At 40.4% G+C, this 17486-nt stretch overlaps 1 protein-coding gene across 1 annotated transcript in view; it reads right to left on the bottom strand.

The window, feature by feature from the left end:
• Window positions 1-1963: 1963 nt before the first annotated feature.
• col4a1 (collagen, type IV, alpha 1) overlaps window positions 1964-17486 on the bottom strand; it is a 46621-nt gene continuing 31098 nt past the window's right edge. The window contains exons 19-52 of the mRNA XM_061053454.1: window positions 17340-17400; window positions 17174-17209; window positions 16937-17083; window positions 16767-16847; window positions 16568-16651; window positions 15759-15829; window positions 15451-15642; window positions 15049-15217; window positions 14792-14884; window positions 14520-14624; window positions 13666-13763; window positions 13309-13459; window positions 13082-13195; window positions 12776-12943; window positions 12295-12384; window positions 12040-12192; window positions 11829-11927; window positions 11557-11646; window positions 11210-11349; window positions 10027-10153; window positions 9818-9898; window positions 9244-9342; window positions 8216-8266; window positions 7943-8128; window positions 7669-7802; window positions 7478-7550; window positions 6181-6252; window positions 5883-6011; window positions 5697-5795; window positions 5399-5611; window positions 5133-5310; window positions 3978-4092; window positions 3553-3725; window positions 1964-2935 (exon numbers count right to left, since the gene is read on the bottom strand). Of these exons, the coding sequence (XP_060909437.1) occupies window positions 2854-2935; window positions 3553-3725; window positions 3978-4092; window positions 5133-5310; window positions 5399-5611; window positions 5697-5795; window positions 5883-6011; window positions 6181-6252; window positions 7478-7550; window positions 7669-7802; window positions 7943-8128; window positions 8216-8266; window positions 9244-9342; window positions 9818-9898; window positions 10027-10153; window positions 11210-11349; window positions 11557-11646; window positions 11829-11927; window positions 12040-12192; window positions 12295-12384; window positions 12776-12943; window positions 13082-13195; window positions 13309-13459; window positions 13666-13763; window positions 14520-14624; window positions 14792-14884; window positions 15049-15217; window positions 15451-15642; window positions 15759-15829; window positions 16568-16651; window positions 16767-16847; window positions 16937-17083; window positions 17174-17209; window positions 17340-17400 (3954 nt within the window). The 3' untranslated portion in view covers window positions 1964-2853. The remainder of the gene's footprint in view (window positions 2936-3552; window positions 3726-3977; window positions 4093-5132; window positions 5311-5398; window positions 5612-5696; window positions 5796-5882; window positions 6012-6180; window positions 6253-7477; window positions 7551-7668; window positions 7803-7942; window positions 8129-8215; window positions 8267-9243; window positions 9343-9817; window positions 9899-10026; window positions 10154-11209; window positions 11350-11556; window positions 11647-11828; window positions 11928-12039; window positions 12193-12294; window positions 12385-12775; window positions 12944-13081; window positions 13196-13308; window positions 13460-13665; window positions 13764-14519; window positions 14625-14791; window positions 14885-15048; window positions 15218-15450; window positions 15643-15758; window positions 15830-16567; window positions 16652-16766; window positions 16848-16936; window positions 17084-17173; window positions 17210-17339; window positions 17401-17486) is intronic.

Raw genomic sequence — 17486 nt, 5'->3', positions numbered from 1 at the left:
GAACTAAGACGCAGCCTACTCATCAGTTTGACTTATACTAATTAATCCTAATGAACTCCAGTTTGTTCTTTAAGTCCACAAAAAGATCATACATTGAAATAAAAAGTGCCATTATATGCTCTCTTGTGAGACTGCATGGTTGCTCCCGGATGGTCGGACTATTGCGCTAAAGTTTCTCCAGCGTAATCCCGGCTTTTTCTAAAGGTGATTGAAAGTCTTAAATCAAGTCTCAACCTCGCCGTGTTAGCAAACAACCTGTAGGATTAAAACATTTAAAGGGGTTAAAGTTTTACCTCCAAAGCCCCTAAGCAGGGCTGAGCGCTGACCCCGAACCACATGCTGTTTCATGTTGTGAGTGCGTTTGCATGTGAGTGGCTGTGATTTTATGAGCTTCATTTTTTTTTTTAAGTGAAAATCACAACCTTGTGCAACCAAGTTTTAAAATTCCAATCCCTTCAATTATCTTCTACTAATGTAATTAATGTGAGTTTAACCTGCCTAAATCTAATTTGGGAATAGCTATAAACCTTTTTTTTTTTTTAAAGGAAAAAAAACAACAACACAGCCCCTAAAATTGTAAGTAGCTTCACTGCTAGAAAGCAGAGAAACTATTTTAGCTTCTTTTCTGTTAAAGGCTCCTCCGTTAAAAAAAACAGACATCTCAGCCGTACACCACAGTATCTTGACCGTGGTCATTAGACCGTCGCGCTCAGTCGTACCTGCCATTTGACCATTTGGCCTTTTGGTGTTGTATGACAATTCAATGTGACTCCCACCTGAGTGACCTTACACTCACCAGTCAAAGGTTGAAGGCCTTGTAGGTATGTTTATGAAGATAGCCAGGGGTCGAGGCCTCTGTTTGTCCGTCCACGACAAGAGAGGAAACAAGGGATAGGATTCCGGTAATAGATGAAAGACGAGAGTGGAGATGAAAGGAGGGGTTATCTGGTTCTCCGCGGAGCGTATCGATCTGTTTGTGTTTTCAGGGGGGGTGAACGGGTTTGTTGGCCAGAGTCCCGGCAGAAGTGCTGAGGTATCGGCTGCAGTGCCCTGTGGAAGTGTCAGTGCAGAGGTTGCACTTAAATTAGGGTTCAGGATAGACTTGAGGTCAGCTATTGCTTCCTCCTTTTGTGGAAAAAAACAGACAATGTAGTTTAACACAAAAAACACTGAAAGATTCAGATTCCACTGAATGGAGAGTTTTGAGATCATGAAGCCTGAAGAACTCACATACAAAATGCTGCAGTGCTGCCACCTTGTGGCCAAACATTTAAAATACAGAAGAAGAAAATAAAACATCTACCCTACATTAATAGGAATATTCTACAAATCACTTTATTTCAGGAGTAACACAGAACTGGATCTGTAAAACATACACTCTAGATGAATTATGTTCTGTTTAAAACATTTAGGCAAGATTACTTCCACTTTGGTCAAGTTTGTTTTGGTAGCAACACTTCTTATGCTGTAAATATGGAGCATTTGATCACAACAAAGCACTGAGGGAAACAGAGAGAACTTAGGTTAAGAGGGATATCACAAAGCTTTGTATCTTTCCTTAGCTCTTTGAGGGACACAGACACTTTGTTGAGGTCCTTCTCCGGCAGAAGTTAACTTGAAATACTGTATTGTAAGACCTTTTAACCCATCTCATCTTCCATAAACGCTAACATAAATAAAGTTCTCCCGATCCGTCTGTTAAAACTGAAAGTTTAAAAAACGATGCAATGACCCCTCACTCTTAATGAAATATGAAATTTGCATAAAAAAGTAATTCACACATGGGAACCGTCAAGTATATGAGCAAAATAGCACATAACATGTAAGTTTATATACATGTGCATTTCTTTGAGTTCAGGCACATAATGTTATGCAACTAAATCCTTTAACACAGCTGTTATAAACAATGTGCTGACAGAGTAAAGGCATATGGGAGGTGATTTTTATGTCCTTTTTTTGGCAACAACATTTCTGCAGACATCAACAAACAAACATCGCTACAATCCCCTCATATATGTACATTTACACACACTCACACACACAGACACACACATACTCATTAACCTGCTAATGCTATATCAGTGCTGTATTGCATGTTACTAAGGCGGTCACTGTCAGACGTGGGAAATCTCAGATACACTTAAATCCAACATATTCTCATAAATAAAAAAAGACTAAATACCACACAATAATAACCTGAGGAGAGTATGTAGATCTATGTTAGAGAGGAATGCATTATATTTACAACAGTGTGGTTATTTATTTATATATATATATATATATATATGTGTGTGTGTGTGTTTTTTCTGCAACAAAATGGTGATTTAGCAAATGACATGCATCTTGGTGAGTGGTAAATCCCATCCTTAACATTAGTATGTATGAAGAAAGTTCAAAAGTATATCAGTTTACATTAACATGTGGCTATATCTTTGAATGCAGTGGATCTGGGGGATATAAGAAAAAAGAAAAACCAAATGGAATAAGGCAGATAAGTAACACTGAATAGCACCTGACCTACACAAACAACCCTTATAAAAATGAGCACCAGTTTACCAGTTTAAGGGCTGTGTTTTCAGTGCAGTGGTAAACTGGGTGCCATTCCTTAGAGACATTCTGTGATCATGTTTTTAAAAGTGTTCTGCATGGAGCAAATGGCTGCTTGGTCTCTGTGCCTCGCGTTATTGTGTTCAAACTCTCGGCTGTTCTTTAAACCAGGTCTTTGTCCCTTTCCTCTCACACGTACAGGGAAATAGCACCATCTTTTGGAACCAGGAAGTAAAGACAGGTCAAGGCGGTCAGCGCATGTTGTGTTGCTCATGGGTTTCGGAAGAAGCACTCTGGTGTCGGGGTTTATGTCCTCTTCATACACACTTGACAGCGGCTTATGTGTGTTCGAAGATCTCCCGCTTTTAGTGTTGTTGGGATAGGTTTCCTGGAAGAGGGAGAAGAAGGTCAAACATCCATGGATATTAGCAAGCTGATATCAATGTGAAGAGGTTTGTTAAATAACAAAATCTAAAAGACATAAATAATGCTGTTATGCATTTTCATCTTAAACATTTCAAGGTTGTTTCACACCTAGCATCTGAAAGAGGTGTGACAAGGAGAAGATAAAACCACTTTTTCTAATGGTATACAGTAAAAAATATAGTACAAAGAAACTTTGTATTGCTGCCTTTTTCTTTTTACACTAGACAACCAAAACTCTGATACATGAAAAAACTCTGTATGAAAAAAGTGTTGGGGTCAAGTGTGAGATCTACCATAACCAACAAGAAGTAACATTTTTTATGGCAATGAAGTTAAAGTTTTCTCTCCAATTTTGTAGACAGTTTTGGTTGCTTTAGATAAGCTTCTTCTTCTTCTTTGAGTTCTAATGATGGTGTCAAGACACAAAAATGATCATAACATCCTATTCCTGAAATTAAATAAAGGCTTAACATTTTTGTCTTGAGAATGCTTGCTACACCGAACTGGGATGTCATGAGTTTATGGGGCGTTAAGTGCCTTTTTGTGACATATGGAATACAATATCTATTGTTGTCTTACGTGAACATCTCACTGTCTTCAATAGTGGCGAGCCAAAAGCTGTAGGAGTTGGCATAGTAGTTGCAGGTTCCACGACCATGACACTCAATGAACGGAGCACTGCGGAACTCCTCCAGGCAGGAACCAGGAGAGGCCAGAGCCTGACCCGAACCCTCAGCACCTGCACTGGTGTGCTGCACAAACACGCAAATAAAAACAGCTAATTTACAACAAATGAAATAAGTTATTCTCAGATGGCGTCTTAGGAGCTGCTTTTACATCGTGAATGAAAAAAGTGTCAAATTAACAAAACAAGGTCTGCACCGTTCTGGAAAATGCTTCCCATTTTTTACTTAATCAACACAAATTGGGCTTGGTTAACGCAAAGAATCAGATTTTTTGCAAGACCAAAGTATTAGACTTAGATCTGATTCTGTTCGTCTTACCATGACAAAGGAGTATCCAATCCACAGAGAGTCCCAGCCTTGAGGGCATGATGGGATCATGATAGTCTGACTATGAACTGCGATCACCATGGCTGGGGCTTCACACACAGAACATCTGCGGACAAACGCATATAGAACAGGAGGGAAGTATGTGAATGTCAAATAAGCAGCATATAATAAAAATATGGGAACATAAATGGTACAGACTTTGCCCTGCCTCAGATAAATAATGATATTCTTTGCTCCATTGACTCAGGTTCCAGTGTCATTTATGTTCAGCTTGATCTCTGGCTAGGAATCAGAATCAGAAATACTTTATTAATCCCAGGGGTGAAATACGTTTAACTGGCACAACTATCCACCACAAACTGTCCCACTTTTAGAATGGTTCACCTCTTTCCTGAGAAAAACCTCCCCATTAAACATGGGAGACGGGTCATCACACTCTTCCATCAAAAGTGGCATCCCTCAAGGCTCAATTTGGGGGCCTCTTTCATTGTCATTGTACATGCCCCCCTTTTCTCTTTTTAAGATTTTTTTTTTGCATCACTGCTATACAGATGACTTACAATTTTATCTACCAGTTTAATCCGACAGTGCCTGCATACAGATCAACCTCCTCAGCCATTATCAAAAACTGGATGAGGAGAGACTTCATTTATTTTAATGACAAAAAAGACCTATGATGTTTTCCCTTTCTAGCGCGACCAGCAATTTCAGTGATGCGCTTGGGCCCTTGCCTGATTTGTACCAGCTAAATAATTATGTTTCCAAGGAAGCCATGACTGCCATGCCATCTGCAAACAATGTTTTAGGCTTCAATAACATGTTAGCCCATAATTATATTTTTCTTCTTTTCCTTTACCTCTCTAAATCTTTAATTCTAATGTTAATTGATTTTTTTACCTGTTGCTGGCTGCATTCATTTCTTCTTTATTCCTCTTTTATAACTTATCCTATTACTTTGAGTATAGTTGTTATAATAGCAAGTATTTTTGTATAGCATTATGTACAACTACTTTTTTTTATTACTCCTTAAATAATTTTACATCACTTAAGATCAATTTCTGTTGGTTAAAATTTGCTCATCCGGAAGCCCAAAAAATATAGTAACTTGACTAAAACAGAAGAGTATGGATGCAAAAGTTGACGTACCTGCTGATGAAGGGTTTGATGCTTTCCCCAGTTATGGGAGCCATACTCATGGGCATGGGCTGAGGGGAGGTAAGCCAGTAGGAGTAGTCATTACGGGAGGCAAAGTTGCACACGTTGTTGATGTTACAGAAGAGGAATGGCATGGGGCTGAACTTCCTTAGACAGCTGCCTGCCGTACCTGAAACACATTGAGAGGACATTTAATAAATAAAAATAACTAAATCCTTTTTATTATTCAATATTTTATCTCATATAGCATTTCTTACCTAAGTCCTGTCCATGAGCACGCTCATTGCCTTGTATGTAGAGCAAGGAGTAGCCATCATATAAGAGCGAGGTTCCCTCAGGACAATATGGAACCTCCACTGATTGACTGTGACGGGTTACCAGGAAACCGTGTTCCATGGAGGAGGGGCCAGGGGGACCCACATGACCTGGAACACCATCAGGTCCTGGGGGGCCAGGGTGTCCTCTGGGTCCTGAAGACATGGGGCAATTAATAAGATATGATATTGACATTAAAACAGCTCATACCAACATCTTTAATCTGAGTGAAAGACTCACCCTGTGGTCCTGGCAAACCAGACTCTCCTTTGGCTCCAGGCTGACCGTTATACCCAGGAAGTCCATCGTCACCTTTCAGGCCTGGGACTCCTGTCAAACCTGGAAGAAAATAATAACAATAACAAGAAAACATTAAATAACCAGAAGGAATAAAACGATTAAAAAAGAATTGAAGCAAAATGTCACCTTGCTGTCCTTTCTGCCCGGGGAACCCAGAAGGTCCTTGGGGTCCTGGTAAGCCTTGAATTCCTGGGAACCCAATATCCCCTTTGATGAAGGTGTGTGGTCCAGGGGGTCCAGGGGGGCCATCATTGCCTGAAGTATACAGTTTCATTAGATATATTTTTCTCTTTTTCTTATAGCAGTGTATGGGTGTAAATTATAAGATTCCCATAGACGCAGCACACATCCATTTATATTCCATAAATATTCTGATAAGTTACATAGAAATTTATTTGAATATTAACACAATATGAATAGTTACCCTTTACTCCTGGGAATCCTCTGTCTCCATAATCCCCTTTGAATCCAATGTCACCATCATTACCTTTTGTACCTAGAGATTGCAATCAGAATAGTATATTTAAATGTTCAATTATCTGTGTAAAAACACATATTTCCTCTAACATGTCTATGTACCACACACGTGAATATTTCACCCAGACTTTTTTTCCATCTAGACCTTTTCCCACCAGCCCCCGAGTAAAATTTCTGCATGATGTCGGGGGCAGCTGATGTATGAACGTAGCAGGAAATATTCAGGAAAATTCACTGCAAGCGAGTGGGAGGGGATGATGTTATATGAATCAAACAGTGAGCCACCAGTTCAATCAGCACACACTTAGTAAAGCTGCTTCACACTCTCTTCTGCTCACCAGTATGTTCATCACCGCTCTTTAATGATGCAGAGGACATTGTATGTCAAAAAACATGTGCCATTGATATTAGGTAACCTGAGTGTCTACTGACCCACAAAATGTGAAATAAACCCAGCCAGTCCTTTGTTGGTGGTCTGCATAAGTCTTACAACACTGAGAAAAATGCTCTGTTTCAAATTTGCTCAACTTGTGATGTCACAGTGGGATTCTGGTAAAAAGAATCCCCTACCTGACTGGTGCCATTGGGCTTCATTGATACATAAAGCTGAGTATCATCTGCATTACAATGACACTGTATGGAGTGTTTCCTCATATTTCCCAGAGGAAGCATATATAATGTAAAGAGAACATGTACAAACTGAGATTCAAACCAACTTAAAACTTTGTAATTTAGCAATAAGTAAGGTCTTTTACCTGCTTTTTGTAAAGTGTCTCGAGATAACACTTGTTACGAGTTGACGCTATACAAATAAAAATTGTTTGATTGATTGATTGACCCTTCCCTGATATCTCCACCACTGGACTCAATCCCTCAGCCTAGAACAAAATTTTGCGCAGGTCCACGATTTTTATTCTGGCTAGCGAAGTAGTGATGTCTACCAGGGAAAACTCAGGGGCGGGGCTCATTGCATTTAAAGAGACACACACACCAAAACGGAGCGTTCTGAGAGAGCTGGTTTATACAGGGTCACAAACCTCCTCTGGTGCTTGATTCATGTTATATTTTGACCAAAGCACGGCACAGATGTTTCATTTAGACCACAGGGGACTGTTTGAAAAGGTGGAGAAGAGGTATAATATGTCCTCTTTAAGACTTAGCCGTCATGTTGTGAGGGACAAGTGGAAATAACAGTGTGCATGAAAACATCTTACCGGTAAGTGCACCAAACATTTTGTACTTACCTGGGAAGCCATGGACACCATGCAATCCCTTGTCACCCTTTTGTCCATCGATACCTGGTAGCCCAGATTGTCCCTGTATCACACAAAAACACATATACAGAAATATTCACAGTTACCCAGGTAGCTCATATGAACAACTCTACATCATAAGGTAAAACGTCTGAGTCATGGTGAGCATCTTGTTGACATACAAGAAGTCCAGGAGCTCCCGGTTCACCCTTATGTCCCGTCTCTCCCTGGAGGCCAAGGTTACCCGGGTTTCCTTTCTCTCCTTTTAGGCCATCTCTGCCTGGCACACCAGAGGGCCCTGGTGCTCCTGTGGAACCTGTTTAAGGATTTAGACAAGAAGAACTTTTGATATGCCTTTTTAAAAACATTTTTATTAAGTGATTCTTCACTGTTAAAAACAAGGGGACAGGTATTCAAACACATTATTTATATCTGATATGTCAGGTGTATGTTTACCTGCTTCTCCTGGTTGTCCTGTTTCTCCCCTGTCTCCCTTTGGACCATCTAGAGAGTTACCTGGGAAACCCGTCTCTCCTGTCTCACCCTGGGGTCCCAGTGAGCCTGCAAGTCCCTTGTCGCCTTTGATACCTGGGATGCCCGGATGACCTGGAGTTCCAGGGAAGCCAGGATTGCCTTTGTCACCTGCAGTGGCAAAGAAAAGGTCCACATGATGAAAGTCTTCTTGCCTCCAGTGATTAAAAGATTACATGATGATGGAGGGGCTCTAACCTTTGCTACCAAGAACACCAGGGGGCCCAGGGAAACCATGACCAGGTACACCTGCAGGAAATAAAAGATCAAAAGTACATTAGAGGCAGTTTAAAAAAAAATAGTTTTGGGACTGGTATGGATAGTTCTTTAGTTTTAAAGGTTAATAACACCCTGTGTCTATGATTACTGTTTTTTAACTATATTTAAAGAGTTCATTTGTATTATTTGTACATAATTGTATTATTCATGTTCAAAAAACATCGTATCAGAACATAAGTACGAGTAATATAATTATGTTTCGTTGTGGTTGAGAGGGGCCAGATGAAGGTTAATATAGTTGTTGTTGTAAAAGTCTTTCAAGCTATCATTTAGCAGAAGTGAATGGAAACCAAATCTCTGTCAAACGTGTGTTGATATAATCAGGATTTTGAACATAAATTTCACATAAAGGTGTTCACAAGTTTATCATACTGTAAGCTGGAGATGAGATTTATTTTTGTGAAGTTTTATTTTATAGATCTTTATTTTTTCTCAGGTTGAGATAATAAACATTATTTGATTTAATGCTAATTTCATTTATATTTACAATTTGTACTTTACAAGAGTATCTGTTTGATACGATGCACTATGCCTTTAAGGTTACCCACGGTTACGGTTGGAGGAGTGATATTGCTTTAAGACAAGTAAGGTGTCGCTGTTGTTGGTCAGTCTGGATATGTCATGCTCTGTTACGGACGGACATTAACCGTATGAGACGCACAGCAGAAGGTGTCCCCGTGCTTTTACTTACCCACACCCGAATATATATCTTTAATTAAGTCTGTTTAGTGTTATAGTTAACGGCAAGACAACCGAGGATAATCAACATCATCCAAGAAGCGCTGTTACAATACAAAAGAAAACCTGATTACTTAATTTCTCCTAATTTGCAGAATTCACACAACATGTTGTCATTCTCCATGAATTTAAATCAATAACTTCATGAGGAAAGACTCCCTGTTTTTGATAAAAAAATACTGTATCAACATTTTATGGCGGACACTTACCTGGGTCTCCTCTCTCCCCTGAGGATCCAGGTATACCGTCAACTCCAGCTTCTCCCTTCTCTCCGGTAGGACCAGAAGGTCCCTGCAGACCTCCTTCACCTGTAGGTTAGATATTACACACTGTTATTTTAATGTTACACATTATGGCTGAGGTCTAGCTGTTACGTTACTCAGTGTTTTCTGGTTAGATGTTCAGCCAGTTGCTGTGCCTGGTTTGATAAAGGAACCATTCCCTGAGCTCATACTGATCTTTGAGGTGAAACATGACAGCTGATCATAAAAGTTTATTCTAATTTAATAAAGAAACACTTCAAAATAATAATTTGAGATGTGACAAAAAGATCGAGCAGCTTCAGAATGATACTTCAATTAATTTACTCTGAGGCTAGTTTAAGAGTAAAGCAGTCTTTTAAGCTTTGAGAAGTGTCCTCAGAGCTCTCTGGTTAATTTAGTTTCCAGCTGCTTTTTTTGACAATAAATTCTTCTTTGTGCAGTGGTTTGTCATACCTCTAGAAATAAAATAACATTTTAATTGTTAGTACTATGTGGCTGATTGAATAATCCTATAATTTACCAGGTTGACCGTCACGTCCAGGTTCTCCTGCAGACCCTGGTAGCCCAGGTGTACCCTTCTCCCCTGGTCTACCTGGCTGACCTGTACCATACATAAACACAAACATAAAATACAAGAACAGCTCATATTATACCAATTTACATTATTAAGATTTTAGCTTTTTTTTATACACATTAGGAAGAATGCAACAACATAGACTGCAATCTGACCTGGAAACCCGCTGCTTCCCTTCTCTCCTTGGGATCCTTGCAGTCCGGGCTTTCCAGGCATTCCCTCCTGACCCCTCAGACCCTTCTCTCCAGGTGATCCTGGGCCTCCAGACAGGCCTGGTTGACCCTGTTAGAGAACAGGAACAGGAAGAAATGTGAAGTAAAAACTAATAGGTACTGAGTATTATTAAGACTAAATAGATTATGTGGAAAATACAAAGATGCCATAAAAACAAACATTTCTATGACTACCTCCCTTTAGATTATATCCGAGAAATTCTTAGTCCATCCTTATCGCATTACAAAGTCATATTTGTTGTTGCACTGGAGTTATCTCTGAGTAACGAGTCTAAAAGGACAGACAGACACTAAGAGAAAGCCATAGTCTGTGGATCACACTTTCAACAGTGAGCTAGAATGAAAGAAGAAATGTTTTGGTATAGAGTTAAAAAGCCCTACGTTAAAAATAATTGGCATTTGTAACAATGCATATTACTCAATCTAAAGTCCTATAACTGAATTTTGCACCAGGATTCCATAGGAGTATCTTATCCTGTGTGCTGATGATTTAACAGAGTTTCATGGCTTTTCAAGCATTGCAAGTACTCTCACAGCTATTTATAGCGCCCATAAGTTGAGCAGTCAATGTTAAAGGCTTTCTATGTGATTCTTCACACTTAAATATAATAGAAATCAAGTATATCCTCTAAAAATAACTCTGTGAGTCATGACTGTCTACAATGGGTGTAACACCCGAGTCCCACTGTCTGTGATGTTTTCAGAGTTTTCAGAGTCCTATCTTCACTTTGTTTACATCATCGGGACGGCCGGCTGACTCCTCCCCTCACGTATAAAAGTTGTTTAATTGAGGGACTAGAGAAAAGAAGAATAACATACTATACTCACTGCTTAACTGTGTTTCTAGATCACGCTCATTTCAGGTAAATTTACATGCAGTGTGAAGATACGAGCATAATAAAGATCGCTAGCATTAGCATGCTAACACAACAATGCAGCGCGAGTTGTTTTGGTTTCATGCTGGTGCTCAAGGGCGACATCTGCTGGATCAAAAAATCGCATATAAAGCCTTTAAAGAGCCTTGTTGATGTTTCTGTCCGTCTATAATCACAGATCTTTTGGTACAACTTATTACATAACAGAGGTTTTTAAATCAGTGGATTACCTTTTCTCCTGGAAATCCTGGGAGCCCAATACCTGGCTCACCAGCTGCTCCCGTGTCTCCCTTTTGTCCATCTGTGCCTCTGAATCCAGGATGTCCAGGTTTTCCACTGTCTCCTTTAGTACCCTTTGGACCATAAGGACCTACAGAAGCACATAGAATCATGTAAAGCAGATAAAATACAGATATTAGTATATAAGTATACACGTCTGTTAACACTGTTTCCTGAAATTTAATGGAAAATGTAGGCATATCCTTGCTTGAAATATCCTCAATACAGCTTTTACAGATGTTTTTGATACTAAGATATAAGACATGTTTGTGGACTTCACTAAATGTGAATTTCTTACCCGGTATTCCCATCTCTCCTACACCACCTTTCTGTCCAGTTGGTCCCATACTACCGGTCTCTCCAGGAAAACCAGAGTCTCCTTTCTCACCTGTGACACATCAGAGATTGAAAAAATTATTCAAATTTGTATTTCCCACCCACTTTTATTGGTGTTACCTTAAATAATGGTACGATGAATGAAGCGGAGAAGGAAACAACATTTAACACATCAATAAAACATATGAAGTCTACATACTTCATGATTCTTTTACATATTTCATAGTTGCTCACCTGGTTGTCCAGGTGATCCAGGTTCTCCATCTTTGCCTGGCATTCCAGGGTCTCCACTAAGTCCGCGGTGGCCCTTCAGCCCTGTGTGTCCAGGATCACCTGACAGCAAAATTTAGCAAAACATCACCTTAGGAGCTTTCTAAATGTATCAGTAAATATACAGAATTTAAATACTCTCAATAGCACCAAAGTCCAGTATATTGTTTTGTACCTCTGTCTCCAAGGTCTCCCTTTTCCCCTTTCATGTTTTCCATCTCACCCACTGACATTTTCCCAGGAGGACCCGGAATACCTTGCTCTCCCCTTTCTCCCTTAGGTCCAGGCTCTCCATTGACCCCTCTTAGACCAGTATTACCAGGGTCACCTGGGGGAAAGAGAAATTATTGATAATCTAAAAACCCTGAAAATGGTTCACAAGAGGTTGAAGAAGCTTTAACTCTATGAAAAGTTGTATTTGATTTCTCACCTCTTATACCAGGGGATCCAGGTGTACCAGCTGGTCCTGGGAATCCTTGTACTCCTGGAGTGCCGATGACTCCCATTTCACCTTTGGGACCTGCCAAACAAACAGATAGAATAATGATATTGCTTCAAAAAAATATAATAAATAATTAGGTTACAACGCACTAGGGGCCAATCATCTTGCAAAAAACTGTGTGTGTGGAATCACTGAGGGAATTGACTTAGAATTTTTCAGATTTCACCTCAAAAGAGTCAACCCTGCTTTCCCCCTTTGTGACATTACTTGTAAGAAAAGAACACTAAACAACAAAATGGCTAAATTGCAATAGTAGAAACTCGCTGATGCAAACTTGTGCAGATGAAAAAACATCAACACAAGAAGAATACAAAAAACCCACACACACCAACATGAAGAAAGTAACTCCAAATCCTAGACATTTTTCAATCTGATTTTTTATTTAATTTTTGCTGTTAATTTCCATCACCTTGGTTTCCAATCAGTCCGTCTCTGCCTGGGAAACCTGGTGACCCCGGTAGTCCTTTAGATCCTGGCCCTCCAGGGAACCCTTGGGTCCCCTTCTCTCCCTGAGGCCCTGGCATGTCCAGACCAGGAGGACCTGGGTACCCCTTTTCTCCTTTCACACCCTCCTGACCTGTTCAACATTCACATTCATATAATGAAGATTTCCACAACATCAGAGATTCAGGTGAGGAAAATAACTTCTGTAACTGCAATGTTTTATACATTAGGAAAAGGGGGTCTATGTTTGGGATGTTGAGTTTGCAGTTACCAAATGGTCCAGGCTCTCCAGGTGGTCCTTGTGGTCCGGGAGCTCCAGAGGAGCCCTTTCCTGGAGCACCTGGTGAGCCAACCAGTCCAGGTAGCCCCGGTGGTCCCGAGTCACCTAATTTAAAAGATGGAAGAAAAACAATGATGTACAAGGTAGAGAAGATCCGCCTAGGAAGGACTACTTTGAACCTCATTTCAAATTGGAGGTGTTGAAATGTTGTGCTGTACCTTTGATTCCCTGAGCACCTGGAGGTCCCGTCTGGCCTTCTTGCCCAGGAACACCAGGTAATCCAATGGTTCCCTTCTCACCTGAGTAGCCAGTAATTCCTGGTTGGCCTTGAAGTCCTTTTGGGCCTGGAAGACCTCGACCTGGTTCACCCTGCAAAAAATACAAATAAATGTGAATTTCCATCTAAACTCACAACAATTAGATATCCCAGTGTATCCTCTAAATTGAAAAGTTAATAATTGTTCAATTCTTGAAACCTGAACGCTTAAAGCCCCATGTTGAGTCTTATTCACAGTGTGTGCCGGCATCTAAACATCCACCGTATATAAAAAGTAACTGAATACAAAAATACAAACTTTTTGTCCAGGGGAACCGGATTGTCCAGTGAAGCCATCCTGTCCTGGTCTTCCTGCCTCTCCTGGTAATCCTCGAGCTCCCGGGGTTCCACTGATTCCTAGAAACATTGTTCAAAGATTTTGTCTCTGTAGCATTACTTTTTTATTAATTTTCCTTAAGAAATATCCATCTCTTTTAGCTCGCAGAAGAATATTATTGGAATGGAAGTCACCATTTCCCCCCAAAGCTTCGGACTGGTTAAAGGACCTCATGATGTTCTTAAATTTGGAGAAAATTAAGTACAACTTGAAGGGATCATGTGAAAAATGTGAATCTGTCTGGGGCCCTGTGCTCAATTATATAACCAAATTAAAGACACTACAGGACAGTTGATTCTTTAACTATGCTCTATATAACAATCACTGTTATAGCGTTGTTTTTTATTTTTACTATTATATTTTTTTCTTATTAATATTATTTTTCTTTAGTATTATTATATTATTTTTGTGGGTTTTTTTTTGTTGTTGTTGTTTTGTGCTTGTCTTTTCTTTCCCCCCCCCGGTATGGTTATGTTATTGTAATTTATGTGTCTATGTGTGTGTGTGTGTGTGTGTGTGTGTGTGTGTGTGTATGTGTGTGTGTGTGTGTGTGTGTGTGTGTGTGTGTGTGTATGTCTGCGTGTGTATATGTATGGGTGGGGAGGGGGGGTATGTGACATGTTACCAAGAAAAAATTGGTCCTTAATGATTATTGTATCACGATACCTGTCAAATTAATAAAGAGATATTTCAAAAAAAGAAATATCCTTTTACCCATTTAAAGTCTGTAAAGCTTCCATGTTGAGGTAATATGGGGTCAAAATGTAGAATCTTACCTTTGGCACCAGATGGGCCAGGAAATCCAATACCAGGGGCTCCATTGTCACCTTTTTGACCTGGGAAACCTGGCAGCCCTGGATCTCCAGTCTGGCCACTTTCACCTGAAGCCAATAACATGACGAAAAGGAAATGAGGGCAAGTAATCTTCACGTTAATATCATTTAATTGATGAAAAGGCAAGATTATGTTCACAGAGCAATCCTCAAAATTTCAAGGTTGAAATTAATTTGTCACATGAAGAAAATCCAGACGCTTATATGTCACTCACCTTGAATTCCAGATCTGCCAATTTCTCCTTTAGCTCCTGGTTCTCCATGAGGTCCAGGGGTGCTACCACCTTGGCCTGGCTCCCCTTTTATACCTGATGAATGCAAGATGTATTTTATCAATGAACTAAGTGTTTATCTGCTGAGTTTAGATTACATTCAAGATTATGTATATTTTTACTTCTTTTTGACTGTACTGCGTTATGAGTGCGAATGTGTTTGATATCTGTGGATCTTCCTGCATAGCTATCAGGCCTACCGGGTACTCCTGGAGCTCCAGGGAGGCCTGGTCTGCCGTGACTGCCCTTCTCCCCGGACTCTCCTGCTCGGCCAAAGCCTGGCAGTCCAGGTGGACCGCTCTCTCCTGGGTGCCCAGCTTGACCGGGGTCCCCAGGAAATCCACGCTCACCCCTGACACCCTCTTTGGCCTGAAAGCAGAATTAAAGAGAGGGATGTTCCACCATTTTTTCTATTAAGTAACAATATATTCAGAACATTTGAGCTCTTACAGGGGCAGAACAACAAGCTGTGCAAAAATGCTGATATCTATGTTTAAATGGTAAAACTTTCTGTCAAAGCAAACCATTAACACTTCAATAATTTCACAATGAGTGATATCCTGATCATTTGCACATATCTTACAAAACACACACACACTTACAGGTTCTCCTTTAAGGCCAGGGAAACCCGGGGGGCCGTCCCTCCCTGGCTGTCCATCCAGTCCTGACCTTCCTGGTGAGCCAGAAAGACCAGGCAGACCTTTGTCCCCCTTCAGACCGGGAGCTACAAAAATGTCCCCCGGCGCACCGACAGCACCTGGAGCTCCCATCAACCCAGGAGTGCCATGAGAACCCTGCACACAGACAAAAGATCACTGAAGACTGAAATAACATAATAAATAAACTACAAACTGTGTAAATATTCTGCTAGGATATGGGCCCTAAGCATCTTGGATATTATTCTACTTACAGGTCTTCCAGGTGTTCCAGGTGAACCAGATTGACCCTTCTCTCCCTTGCCGCCGAAATGCCCAGGAGGCCCTGGAAGGTAGAAAAAAAACAATATTTAATACTCAGCACAGCAGAGATGTGCGGTCAGGGGAGGCAGGTGAGGCAAAATGGAAGAGGAAGATTTTATATCTGAGCTTAAAGATTTCTCAAAACTGAACTTTCAATCACAACGTGAAGTGATAAATAATGGAAGACTTTTTAAACTAAAAGAAGATAATGAGGACTTTTACAACAAAGTCCAGAAGGATAGGCGAATGGACTTTGTTTACAAGTAAAGGTAAGATCATGAATACACCGCAGTATATGCCTACTTTTATTTTTTAATGAATGAGTATGAATTGTGGAATTGCAATAACAAAAAAATTCTGAGGCGCTATAAATGTAACGTTCTTCCTTGGCCAAACATGCACCTTCCCTTTATGTGTGTGTCAATAATGCTGATATGAGATATGAAACACAACCAGTAGTCAATGTGCACGCTGCCAATTGAATGGTGAGTTTAAGCTACTCCATAAATGGGTTCATATTTGTATATCTGACTCTGAAAAAGTCAGTGCCTCACAGGAACACAATAAAAAATGGTGGAACAAGATACCATCTATTGAAGAGGTTACATATATCTTTTAGAGTGTGAGCTTCACATTATAGCAGAGTCTCAATCAAAAGGCAAACTATAAATTATATCCCCGTGTTTTTTAAACTATGACATTGTAAATTAAGTGTCATCGTTCATTCAAAGTCCATCCAATTCATCAATTGTTCACTTACCTTGATCTCCTTTAGGACCCTGGGGGCCAGGTAGTCCAGGGGGGCCGTTGCTTTCACATTGAACACAGGTATCTCCTATGTCACCTGGAAGCAAAAGCATACATAAATTTTTTATATGTTGTTGATATTATGAAGTAACTGAATAGATTAATTCAGTGATGACCTCGATTAGTCAGCAAAAAAATCAAGAGTTTCTTACCTTTCTGTCCCAGTTCCCCCTGTAGCCCTGGAGGTCCAGGGGGGCCAGGAGCTCCTTTCGGGATGTCACATGTATCCTCAGCTGTGTGTGAACAAATGGTTAATGGCCTTGAGCTTTTAATGGAAGTATACGTTGTATACATATCTTTACTATTTCAAAAGAAGACGTACTCAGTTGTCCCGGGGGTCCAGCAGGTCCAGAGGCCCCAGGTTGACCTGGAGGTCCGGCAAGAGACTCTCCCTCTACGCCCCTGTCTCCTTTCTCTCCTGTGCTTCCCTTCTGACCCGTCTCTCCTCGAGGCCCCTCGATGTGGCGGCCTGATGGGCAAAAATAAGACGGCCAGTCAGTGTGTTATTCCTTTGTTTTTAATTGCAGCCTGTGACGTGGTGAAATCTGTGTTTTCTCACCTGGTGGGCCGGCTTCTCCCTGAGGACCAGGAAAACCTGTGGATTAACAAGAAACAAAAAAGAAGAAAAGAATAAAGGAAACATGGATTAAAGATTGAACTAACTCAGGGCAGCTGTTCACACAGATGTTTGAACTTTTGTTTGCAAGTTTCAGCCTCATTTTTACCTTTTTCTCCTTGTAACCCCGGGAGACCACGAGAACCAGCAGGGCCGGGTGCACCACCCCCCTAAAATCATAATCATCGTTCATATAATTTATACGGTTCAATACACTGATCCACTTATTCTCAGATAAAACACTTCCTAAACCCTT

This window comes from Labrus mixtus, chromosome 13 (assembly GCF_963584025.1).
Source record: "Labrus mixtus chromosome 13, fLabMix1.1, whole genome shotgun sequence".
NCBI classification, from domain to species: Eukaryota; Metazoa; Chordata; class Actinopteri; order Labriformes; family Labridae; genus Labrus; species Labrus mixtus.
The sequence above is the reverse complement of the archived record's forward strand: the minus strand, read 5'-3'. Positions and strand labels throughout refer to the sequence as shown.